General features: G+C 37.5%; 1 protein-coding gene across 4 annotated transcripts in view; it reads right to left on the reverse strand.

Annotated features, from left to right (window-relative positions):
- Positions 1-26: 26 nt before the first annotated feature.
- Positions 27-12874, reverse strand: part of LOC127511071 (NACHT, LRR and PYD domains-containing protein 12-like) — a 70844-nt gene continuing 57996 nt past the window's right edge. For all 4 annotated transcript variants that reach the window (XM_051891474.1, XM_051891470.1, XM_051891471.1 and 1 more), the window contains exons 5-7: positions 12101-12274; positions 2172-2218; positions 27-1814 (exon numbers count right to left, since the gene is read on the reverse strand). In XM_051891474.1, coding sequence (XP_051747434.1) covers positions 1267-1814; positions 2172-2218; positions 12101-12274 — 769 coding nt within the window. In that variant the 3' untranslated portion in view covers positions 27-1266. The remainder of the gene's footprint in view (positions 1815-2171; positions 2219-12100; positions 12275-12874) is intronic.

Raw genomic sequence — 12874 nt, forward strand, 5'->3', positions numbered from 1 at the left:
AAAAAGCTCATGGTGAATCTAGAACATAAACACAATAAGACTTTTATTTACAATAATGTTTTTCTCACTTTTGTATTTTCAGATACAGAGATCGTAACACAATGTTGTTGAAATTACACCTTAAAAATGTGAAACTGTTTATGAAATAAGAAACACTTTAATGAAGCCAAACAACACATTTCACTCACACAATGACAGATGATTAACTTCAAAATAAAAGTCTTCTAAAAAAAATTTTTGTTGTTGTTTTTCTTTTGAAAAACAATTATGTTTTTAGGGTATACTAGAATAGGTTTTCACGCTTGATTGTTAAAAAAATAAATAAATAAATAAATGTTCACATTATTATAGCTCTCTTTTCCCTGTCTGGCTCGAACGGCCTGTTTAGTTCCTGTTTTGATGAAGCCCCGCCTTACAAAATATGAAATGAGCTGATTGGTCAGCTGGCCCTGTGTGTTGTGTTCCTTACCATAACTGTGAGTGTCATCTGCTCAGGTGTAAATATTAACAACGGCATCAAGTTTGCCATAACAATTTGATCCTGATTCAGAAAAAAAATCATGCTACTATGCTCATTTATGCTCAAACAGCAATATTACACACTAACTAAAGTTGATAATGTAAAAATAATAATAGGAGACCTTTTAATGAAATTGATCTGTGGAAACATTTCATTCTTATGTCTATCTGCATTTATACAGTTATATATGAGTTGGTGAGGGCTTTATTGTTAAACTCAACATCAGACAGTCCTGACATTGTGTGCGTGACTCTCTGAGGTGATGAACTGAACTGAACAGAAGCAGGGTGTAAATACACAGAGCTTCACGGGTGAACACAGCTGACAATAATCAGAAACAGATCAAGAGGAAACTCAAGGAACATATGAACAAAAACACAACCAAAGTAAACATAGCCCTGACAATAATAATAATAACATGATAAATGCTGTAAATCAAATGAGAACTACATACATGACTGAATTCAAACAGAAACAGATGTATGGTTGAAGTAACACACAGGTTTCTACTGAGATCCTTCCTTTACACAGGAACTGATCATCAAACTGTGTGATTAATTCATTCTCTTCAGTCTCAATTCCCTGGACTTTGCTTTCGAGACGTGTTGAAAAATATTGTAAATAAAAGTGTTCATCATCTTTATGTGTTGAGACTCTTATCTTGGATCATCTAGTCAAGTGTGACAGTCACTGATTTATCATGAGCTCAAAGCATTATGGGTGGAATCTCTCGTCAGTCTGATTCATCAACACAGCCTCACTGATCCATAAACCCTAAACCCAGGATAGAGCGGTTGAGTGAATGTGGTCTGGACTGTGTGGATGAGGCTCATTGTGTCTCCAGAGACGCTGTAGAAGGACAGAGTTCCTGCACTGTGATCCACATACACTCCTACTCTATAGTAATCCTCCTCATTCACTCCTGTTCTACTGATGATGGACTTTACAGGGAGATAAGTCCGTATGTCATTGTGTCTGAATGAGTAACTGGAGCGAGAGCCCTCCAAACTCCAGGACTGAACATTACGTCCAAACAAACACTCATTACCCCATCCCTTCCTGCTGATGCTCTTATATGACACTGATATAAACACATGTCCACTCCACTCAATCTCCCAGTAACAGTGTCGATCACTCACACTCTCTCTACACAATGCCTGATACACATCAAATCTGTCAGGATGATCAGGATACGACTGAAGCTCTGTTTTAGTGTAAGTAATCACGCTGTTCCTCTGAGACAGACGGAGGTGTTCATTCACTGTGTTCAGATCCAGAGTGAACTGATGAGAATCTGAAGGAGATAAAACACATCAGTGTATCATTTATTACAGAAACTTTCTATATTCAGTTCAGATCAGGATTCAGGATTCTTCTCCTATCTTACAGAATCTCATCTGTAGTTATTAGGAAATCTTGAGTTCGGTACTCAACTCTCGGGTCTGTTGCCAAGCAACCAATAATAATAATAATAATAATAATACATTTAAGAAATGTCATTTCTATAACAGAGTTTGTCCTAAATGAGATTCTGACTGAAACTGCCATGATTACCAAACAGATAAGATTATAATCTTTCTGAAATATGAATGTGTGTCTGTCTGTGTGTGTGAGTGTGTGTGAGTGTGTGTGTGTGTGTGTGTAGACGTACATCTTCGTGGCACTGGTGTAATCCTGATCTCTCCTCCATGATCCACACTGGAAAACACACACAGACACAATCAATCACAGACGTAATGGTTTTTATACTGTACAAACTGTATATTCTCTCCTCTTAAATCTACCATCACAGGAAACTTTCTGCTGTTTTACATTTTCAATAATCATGATTCTGTATGATTTATGAGCTGGTTTCCTCATGGAGAACATAAAATGATTTCAGATATTTCCATCTTTTTGGGCACATGTTGATCCACAGATACACAGCAGTGCAGTGACTGTAGGCGATTAATCTAATTATCAATTACAGTTTCTAATGACATCTGAAAGGAGTGATTGGTTGTCAGTTTGTGCGTACATGTGAGTTTTTACCAGCTTTTTCCACTTTTGATGTCTGTTAACAGCACAGCACAGTTAAAACACTGATTTAAGATCAGATGCTCGAGGTCCAGGGTTAATCAAACTTTCATATGTATAAAGTCAGATTTCTGTGACAATTACAGTAAAATGTAAACAATAATGTGTTCATAACAAACATGTCATTCATTCAACAGCCCATCTCACACTCAGTTCTTCTGACTGAATGTTTTTTCAGGTTAAGTCATATTCCTTTTAACCGACACTCTTTTTTAATAGACTATAGTGTTTAAAGGAGAGAAGTTTGAAACTTTGTTTTTTTGCCATCATATTGAAGTCTCCTGTGACTGTGCAAAGACGAATGGAAGCCCATCCGCTGGTCAAAGCCGTATAATGCGAGAACACAAACATGGCACGTTCTGCAAAAGTGTAATCTATATATCATTAAAATAACATTAATAAAAAATTATCAGTGTATGAGACGGCCTTTTATTCATTTGTAACATTCATTTGTATTTTTGTGTATGAACAAGCAGCAACACAGGATGGTGATCATAGATTTCAAACAGATAAGACAGCACACACCTACATATCCAAGTCTGTTAAAGAACACGTGAAAGACATGTTGGCTGTGTTCTCGCATTTACACGGCTTTGACCAGCGGATGTCAGTATCGTGCCACTTTCTATTATGATAAAGTTTCTCAGAATTATATTTTTTCTCAACTGTGGCAGAAACGGGCTTCAGACACGTAACCAATGTTATTAGTCTTTTCCGGCGCCTGTGTATGCAACAAACTTATATGCGCAGCGGCTGATACAATAATATGATTGCCCGTGCTGAATTGTTTTGCTTTGCGAGCTCACGTGCACGTCGTACTCATAATAAAAGTCCCCGCATAATGTGAAGCATTACAGCGCTCCTAATTCTCTCGATAGCCTTTTGCACAGACGTAGCCATCATTTCAGAAGTGAGGGGTAAAGAATTGTTGTGTGTAATACCAGTTTTTATCTAATTAGATAGATTTATTTTTTTATCCCATCTCCTACTTTTGATTTGAAATCAGAAAATACAGTCCCTATCAAAAGTTTGGAAACATTACAATTATAATCATGGGTGACATTTGACTTTTTTTTTTTTTTTTTTGCAGATACAAAACGTCTTTTTACGATATGCGAATCGGTGTCCATAATTTTACGAGCAACTAGTCATAAAGAAAAATGCCACGTTGTAATATGAAAATACTTTTAAATCATGAAGGCGAGCCAGTTGATATCACACAAACAATGAGCAAACTTTGCGTGAGAGTTATGCGGGTGAAGAAGTCTCAAACTCCAGTCAACTATTTACTAGAAACTGAAAGTAAAAACTGACTGAGCTTTTGGGATTTGTCGCTGCATTAACGGCGCATATTCTCTTGGAGACGATGCGAGATTAATCTAATTTATTTTCTTAGTATTTCCCTTGTGGTCCATAGTGAGAAAATGTTTTTATTTTTTGTGAATCGAGAAGTATTTTGTGTTACACAAGTTGTACTTTAAATGAGGACTAAGCAAACTAATCTTTCTTTGTCCTCGCAGCGCGTCGGTTATGCGGTGATGAATGAATTGCAATATTAATTTAATAATAAAAGTAGCATAATAATATTAGGAATAATTGAATAGCCCTGTGTGCCCGTCCGCTATACGCCACTCGCTCCGGCACGGCATCAATTAACTGTCTCAACCAAATCCACATGCATGGACCGTTCAGTGTTCAGTACTGCAATGTCCGAGTCTCTCCTGTCACATGATGTTTCTCGTGTTTTCAGTCGGCGCAAGCAACAAACATGGACTGTAGACTAGCTTTGACTCTCTGAACAGTGGCCGCGTGCAGCCGAATGTTTATGACTGTTCTGCCTCTGTTACAGGCTGTGCATAATTTGTGATGGACGTTTGTATATAAACATTATATTTTTTGATTGTTAATATTCTTTAGAAGTTTCGCTTAATAAGTTCTTATGTGAGGACTTTTATTTTGACACGTTTCCACGAGCTTAGCACGTTGGGTAACAGAAAATAGCGAGCTTATGGCGCAGCAGACATACGGTGCATTCCAAAAGGGATATATCACCCTCTAAAGGGCACTTCGGAGTGAAAATAATCATGGCCGCCATATTGAAGTGTTGTTCCAAACCAAAGTGCTCAAAACTGGCCACTTCAAAAGGGCCCTTCGGATTGAAGGATTTCAAAGGGTACAACTGATGGGACACTTCGGGCCCCCATGATCCTTTGCACAGGGAAGTTTTTTGGCCACACAGAATGGTTACAGGGGGCTCGGAGTTCGATTTTACCTATAAATGTATATATAGTATTTTTCTATACTACTGCAATATTTTATACGAGTTAGATTTGGTACATTATTATGTTCAAAATGACATTGTTCTTCAACAAAAACACTTTACAGCTCCCTTTATCAGTTCATTCAGATGTTTAAAATACATAGACACAATACACATTTAACACAAAAGACCAGCAGTAGCTTATAATGTTACTTCAGTAAATGAATGTGTATTAATACAAAGAGTAAACCAGGAGAAAAGACAAAGACGCCTCCTTGGCGTTAAGATGATGACGGTGAAGTGTGTTCCAAAAAAATAGTTTTTTTGACCCCTACACCCTTTAACCCTTTCGAAGCTCTCACTCTGGAGGGTAAACCCTTTGAAGGGATTAGGGCATAGGGATGATCCCTTCTGAATGGAACGCAGGGTGTGTATAATAGGGAGATGAGAGGGTCTGTATCTCTTACATTGGAGAAAGCGTAACGGCTAACTTAATCATGTCACCTCTCAGCCTATCGTGTAATGGCAGTGACATTCCCTAGTCTGCCTTCTCTTAAAAAAATACATTTTTATCAAGCTAAAATCTACATATAGTTCCCAACGAAAGTATTGTTTAGTGTAAAACATGCTGAAGATTAGCAAACAGGCTGTAGATTAATTAAATGATTAGCTATTTCCCCACAAAAGCTGTTTAATCAGCATAGTGAAGCCTCTCATCCATTGACATCCATTCAAAAAACAGCCTCCGGTCTCCTTCCCTGCGTCCTTTCCTTAGCTGTTACGCTTTTTTGGCTAAAGGTTGCAGGCTTGCCTTTCAGGGGTAAGTTCATTTGAATTTTCCATCTGTTTAATATATGTTGCAAGAGTTTGACGTGATGTAATCAAAGATGTTTATGTTTTTGCCGATCGCGGCTAACGTGGTGTATTGATAATGCTTCTAACCTGAGTTAGCGATGTATCTATGTACATTTTACTTGTTGCACTGTTAATAAGCATGACGTCATTTTGATTGTAATAAAGTTTACTTTTTTTTTTAATTTACAGTTTTACTCGGTTCAATGGCCGTTGAGTTTGCCTGTGTAACCACAAATTGGACTATTAACACTTTCGCACGTAAGTTTAGAATATTCTCATATCAGATCGTACGCTCCAGGGACCAGCCAAGACTGATCACACCGGTGTGATCGTACGCATCAAAGGGTTAAAAGAGCAAGGCGCTTTACTTATATTACATGCTTGGAAAGCAAAACATATGAAGAGAACAGTACAATGACCATGGTCCACGGACAGTGCGCGTGTGCATGCACCGAACGCATCTTTCCACGCTCACGGGCAAAGGAGTATCTTTGATAGACTTGCACGCTCAACTGTGCACGGAGCGGAACGCAGGAAATGAAGTACACCCAGGCCTTAACCGCTCCAAATTGTAGTGGACTGGAGCTGATGGCTCACATCTGGAAAAATTTGGGGGAGTAAGATAACTAAGAGAGCACTATAATGGCTATATTTAACACTATATTTATTTAACATTAGATTTTTATAGTTGGTCAGTTAAAACAGACAGTGTGCCAAAGTTGTAGGCTGAGGATAGTTGTGCGCAGCTGCAAAGTAAATTAATATTTATGAGAGAAACTAATATTGTAGATGAATTTGTGTCTACTCAGAATTAAGCCCTGACTCTGCACCAGTACGATCTGTCAAGCCATTCACTAGTCTTTGAGAAAGAGAATGTAGAATAAACGCATTAAGAATCTGTACAGCTGTAGCAGCAAGGGATTTTTATTCTGTTGAGCGGACCCGATGAACAACTAATGACGACATGTTTGAGGTCTGACCAATCAGTGGAAAAAGACGTTTCATTCCCGCCCACATGTAGAGATTGAATGTTCAAGCTGATTATTCGTTTCCTATCCCAGAACGAAAAAATGAAAAATCAAGCCAATTTTCTTTTTAAAAATCGTTTTTCTAATTTCAATATTAAATCAAAAAACTAATGAATGGAAGATACCCTGATTTTTTTTGTCAGTATTTATTTAAAAACACCCAATTATGCAGAATATAAGATAGTAAATATTTAATTGATGAGTTGTCAACAAAATATATAACAAAACAATATATAGGGTATGATTTTACCTCAAAAATCCAACATTTTGACAAAATGATAAATCCATGATTCTCTGCCTGGAGAGAAACATTTGCTTCTCTTTTCTCTAGCTTTCGGCAGTCAGTGAAAATATACCTCAGATTTTATGTTAAAGCTATCTGTACAGTCAGTTGCAAAGCTCTTTCCCGTTTTGGATGTGATTTGTGTTTTTCGCTGCATTCACACTGAAAACCAATGCTGCCACTCAGTCTTTTGCCACTCAGTGTGTAACCGCAGTCATAACAGTCGACGGTGACGTCTCATGCATACCCTCTATAGCTGAATTACTTCTACAAAACCATTTTGGGCTTTCTGCGAGACAGCGCCCTCCAGCTTCCAGTATGAATGAAACATATTACAGGAGAGAGAGCGCTCCATAATGTTTAGACTGCCTCATTTTAGATAAGAATAAAAGGACAGGTCATGCATAGACTATCTTGTCTCTTTGAATTTAAATGAAGATTTATTCACCCTTTTACCTCTATGTGAACACACTTGCCCCAAAAAAGTGCGGGGGATGAATTTACATTTTATTAAAATTGTGGGGGACAAAAGTTGTTACTGAAAATGTTATTTTTTTCTCAGCATTGTGATTCTCTTTGTACACAGTATAGTTATACAATTTTTCATATACATATTCATGTTTAAACACTCTAGATAAATGCAGTTTCTAGGGTAATTAGGGTGTTGTTGCTATGCTGTTGCTAGGGTATCTGTGGTGGTTGCTAGGGTGTTGCTATGCAGTTGCTAGGGAACCCAGGGTGGTTGCTAAGTGTTGCTAGGGTACTCGGGGTGGTTGCTAAGGTGTTGCTATATGGCTGTTAGGGTACTTGGGGTGGTTGCCAAGGTGTTGCTATATGGCTGTTAGGGTACTTGGGTTGGTTGCCAAGGTGTTGCTATACGGCTGCTAGGGTACTCGGGGTGGTTGCCAAGGTGTTGCTATACGGCTGCTAGGGTACTCGGGGTGGTTGCTAGAATGTTGCCATGTTGATGCTAGGGTACTTGGGATGGTTGCTAGGGTGTTGTTATACGGTTGCTAGGGTACTCGGGGTGGTTGCCAGAATGTTGCTATGTTGCTGCTAGGGTACTTGGGGTGGTTTATAGGGTGTTGCTATGCAGTTTCTAGGGTGTCGCTAGAGTAATCTGGGTGGGTGGTTGCTAAGGTGTTGCTAGAGCACTCAGAGTGGTTGCTAGGTTTAGTTGCTAAGGTACTCTGGGTGGTTGCTATGGTGTTGCTGAGGTATTCTGGGTCATTGCTAGGATGTTGTTGTGTGGTTGCTAGGGTAGTTGGGTGGTTGCTAGGGTATTTGGGGTGATCCAATGTCTGTTTTCCTTTGGCTATAATAACAGTGTGCTTTAACTTTTTTGTAGCAAAGAAAGGAAAATAAAATATGATCATCAAATAAACTGATTATGATTAATGCTAACAATCGCCATCATAAAGTGGGCTGATTCAGTGGTCATTTAAGGTTTAATCACTGATCATTCATGTGTTCCGTCATTAATACATTCAGATTCTGCACTAACTCTGTGACACTACAGCATGAGATCCAGAAGTGTTGCAGTGATCACTTATGATTTTTAAAATGTTATGTATGAAGAGTTTTGAGATATTGTATCGTTCAGACACACACAGACATCAAGAATCAGCATATAAAACTCAACAATCAACAAAAAGCTTCATGCCACGATGCTGGGTACCAGAAGAGTTATTACTAAATTTAGGACTGTGGTCTATTACTTTTGTTATTTTTATCTTTCTGTGGTAGAAATAGTACATTATTCAGCAAAATGGAAAAAAAGATTTATATCTTTACATTGATTTAATTATTCGTAATATTTTTATTTCCTGAAAACGATCAGGTTTGCAAGGTGGTTGCCCTTTCAAACGCACACACACAAAATATTAATTGAGAAACATTCATTGTGTACAATTATAAAAAATGTTTGTGTACAATATTTTTTTTTTCAGGATTCTAAGAAAGTTCAAAAGAACAGCATTTACTTCAAATATAATCTTTTGTAACATTATAAATGTCTTTGCTGTCACTTTTGATTTGATTTTGATCGATTTAATGCATCCTTGCTGAATAAAAGTATTAATTTCTTTAATTTCTTTAAAAAAAATAAATAAATAAAAATTCTTACTGACCCTAAAGTTTTGAACGATAGTGTTTAATGTCAACCTCAAGGCTAGATTACTGTAACGCTCTACTGGGTGGTTGTTCTGCTCGCCTGATAAATAAACTACAGCTCGTACAAAATGCAGCAGCTAGAGTTCTTACTAGAACCAGGAAGTATGACCATATTAGCCCAGTTCTGTCAACACTGCATTGGCTTCCTGTTAAACATCATATAGATTTTAAAATCTTGCTAATTACTTACAAAGCACTAAATGGTTTAACTCCCCAGTACCTGAGCGAGCTCTTAATGCATTATAGTCCTTCACGTTTATTGCGATCTCAGAATTCAGGCCAGCTGATAATACCTAGAATATTAAAATCAACCGCAAGCGGTAGATCCTTCTCCTATTTGGCACCTAAACTCTGGAACAATCTTCCTAGCATTGTTCGGGAAGCAGACACACTCTGTCAGTTTAAATCTAGACTAAAAACGCATCTCTTTAACCTGGCACACACATAACACATTATCAATTTATATTTTCAAATCCGTTAAAAGATTATTAGGCTGCATAAATTAGGTCAGCCGGAACCGGGAACACTTCCTATAACACCAGATGTACTCGTTACATCAGAATGGCATTGTGACGAGCAGGGCGGGCGAGAGCCGTGAGGGAACGGCGCGAGGCCGGTGACGCGAGAGTTAACGAGCTCCTCCGTGAAAGACTCAAGGCCGGTGCGCCTCACAGGTGGAGCTCGTTAACTCTCGTGTCACCGGCCTCGCGCCGTTCCCTCACGGCTCTCGCCCGCCCTGCTCGTCACAGGCATCTACACTAATATTAGTCTTTCTGTTTATCCCGAGGTTTACCGTAGTCAACCGGATCCGGGCCGTATCCAGGTGAGACCGAGGACCAGCACCTTGACACGACCACAACGCAGCCCTGAAGTATCAGCAGAGATTGAGTCAACTAGATCATCCACTGTGAGGGCCTCATCGTCACGACAGCCAGTGGCACAGCTCAACAAACCGTCCATACCAGCGTGATAAATACGATCCTCAACTGGGTGGAACTGGAATAAATACTTTGAATGTTGCGATCCTACCGGACTTATGATAGCAACCTGAATCGTAACAAAGCACTGTTCGCCAGAGGAGAACTGGCCCCCCGACTAAGCCTGGTTTCTCCCAAGGTTTTTTTTTCACCATTTTAACACCTATTTGCCACCTGATGTCACCTGTTGGAGTTTGGGTTCCTTGCTGCTGTCGCCTTTGGCTTGCTTAGCTGGGGACACTTGACATTTGATATTCAACAGTGCTTTGATCTGCCTGCATTGACACTATTCTTCAAGAGCTGCTGTGCAGCCAAATAATGTACCAGTTATCAATGTAAAGCTGCTTTGACACAATCTACATTGTAAAAAGCGCTATATAAATAAAGGTGACTTGACTAATGTAACAAAAACTTTGTATTTCAGATAAATGCTGTTCTTTTGAACTTTCTACTCATCAAGGAATCCTGAAAAATTATCAACATTGATAATAATCATAAATGTTTCTTGAGCAGCAAATCAGAATATTAGAATGATTTCTGAAGGATCATGTGACACTGAAGACTGGAGTAATGATGCTGAAATTTCAGCTTTGCCATCACAGGAATAAATTATTTTTTTAAATATATTCAAACAGAAAACTGTTATTTTAAATTGTAATAATATTTCACAATATTACTGTTTTTACTTTATTTTTAATTAAATAAATGCAGCCTTGGTGAGCAGATGAAACTTATTTTAAAAACAATAAAAATCTTACCGATTTCAAACTATTGACTGGTAGTGTATATGTAAGAAATTTACAAACAATACGACAAATACAATAGAGATACAATTTAAATAAACTTGTTTTTCAATTACAGTATGTTTATTTAACATGTATACATCTATTTAACATCTTTTGTTGTTTGATTAACATTAATGACAGACAAATATTTAATTAGGCTACTGTCCCTTTAAGACCGAATTCATGGATGTAATACTGACACATATTCGGGTTTCACTTACCTGTTTATGTCCACTTAAGCCATAACCAACTGTATTTACATGAGATACTCCAAAAGGTGGACATTTTGACAACTATTGACCATTAAGGTGCATACAGAACTGATCGCGCGCTGAACTGGGATCACGTGCAAGAAAAGAGAGAGAGATTCACTAATTGTGATTAGATGCTATTTTATTGTTTGACGAATTGATTGGACTGTTCTCGCATGACAAAACACTACTACTTGTTCCATGATCAGCTAGTCTTAATGAAATTTTAGGAAAGATGAAATACGGGACAAAATATGATTTTCCCCTAATAAGTCGGGACACTAAAAATAGAGCTGAAATACGGGACTGTCCTGGGAAAAACGGGATGTCTGGTCACCCTAGTCTTTGGATACTACTTGATACATGTGAGTTGATACTGTGTACAACCAAGATGAAAGTTGTGTTAAGAACAAATAAGCCTCCATGTTGTGAAGCTGATCAGATCCTGTGTGAAAAAGCATACTTTCCATAGGTAACAAAAAGTAATTTTGTGGGAAAATCATATAAATAGCTTGCCATTTTTATCTTATTGTTTGTTATATTTATTTGTTTGGTCAATGTCTTTGTGTGTGTGTGCTTTGTTTTTTGTTGCTGTATGCTGTAAAGTGAAGGCTGAAATAACTGAAATCATTTGACGAAAGTGATATGGAACTGTAATGTGTGTCAAGACATGACTAGAACTACTTTAGTTGTGGGTTTATTAACCTTAGAAAGCTCATCATCCATTCAGAATGAAACGTTCAATAGCATAACTAGAGCCAAACCTCTGTAAATAATCAATTTAACTTTTGTAAATGTATGAAAGCAATAAAGTTTAACTGTTTTGTAATAAGTAAAGATGGTAATGTTGTTTTTGTAGTTGTTTAAATCAAAACTCTTCCTGCTTTACATACTTGAGTTTGTCCAGTGTGCAGTTTGGATCATCCAGTTTTTCAGAAAGCAGCTTGACTCCTGAATCTCCTGGGTGATTGTAGCTTAGATCCAGCTCTCTCAGGTGTGTAGGGTTCAAACTCAGAGCTGAAGACACATAATGACAGCCTTTCTCTGTCACCATACAGCCAGACAATCTACAGACACATACCAACAGTCCACGTGACTTGAATTTATATATATTTCAGCCATTCATTAGGTATTATTTATTTGCAGTCACTACTTTGTAACTGTAAAAACTTAAATAGTAATTTCAGTGACTAATTAAAAATGTAGTTGTTTTGAATTTAAGATATATAATTTATGTAATTTATGTAATTTGTAATTAGACGAGAAACATTAAGTCATTTTCAGGATACTAGGCATACAAATAAGAGTGAACGTGCATATTTTTAAATAAAACATTATCTGCAAAGAGTTGAAATGCATTACTTTGCAATGTATTCTTTTTGCTAATAAACTCTTCATTTGCCTCAAATAACTTTAAATACTTTATTAAATTACTTCATTTGAAATAACAAAATTGTTTTTTTTAGCAGAAAACTGCAGGGAGCAAATGACAATAAAACACTAGTGACACACCTTAATGCTTTTAAATTGTTGGTAAGATTTATAAATACTTCTCATAACAAAATTGTAAAAATATTTGGTACATGCTGCATATTCTCTCAGACAACATTCATTAGTCTCACTGTGTTGTACTTGGAAAACTGCCACATGGGGAAAAAAAGAATTTA

The sequence above is a fragment of the Ctenopharyngodon idella genome, chromosome 4 (assembly GCF_019924925.1).
Source record: "Ctenopharyngodon idella isolate HZGC_01 chromosome 4, HZGC01, whole genome shotgun sequence".
Classification (NCBI taxonomy): domain Eukaryota; kingdom Metazoa; phylum Chordata; class Actinopteri; order Cypriniformes; family Xenocyprididae; genus Ctenopharyngodon; species Ctenopharyngodon idella.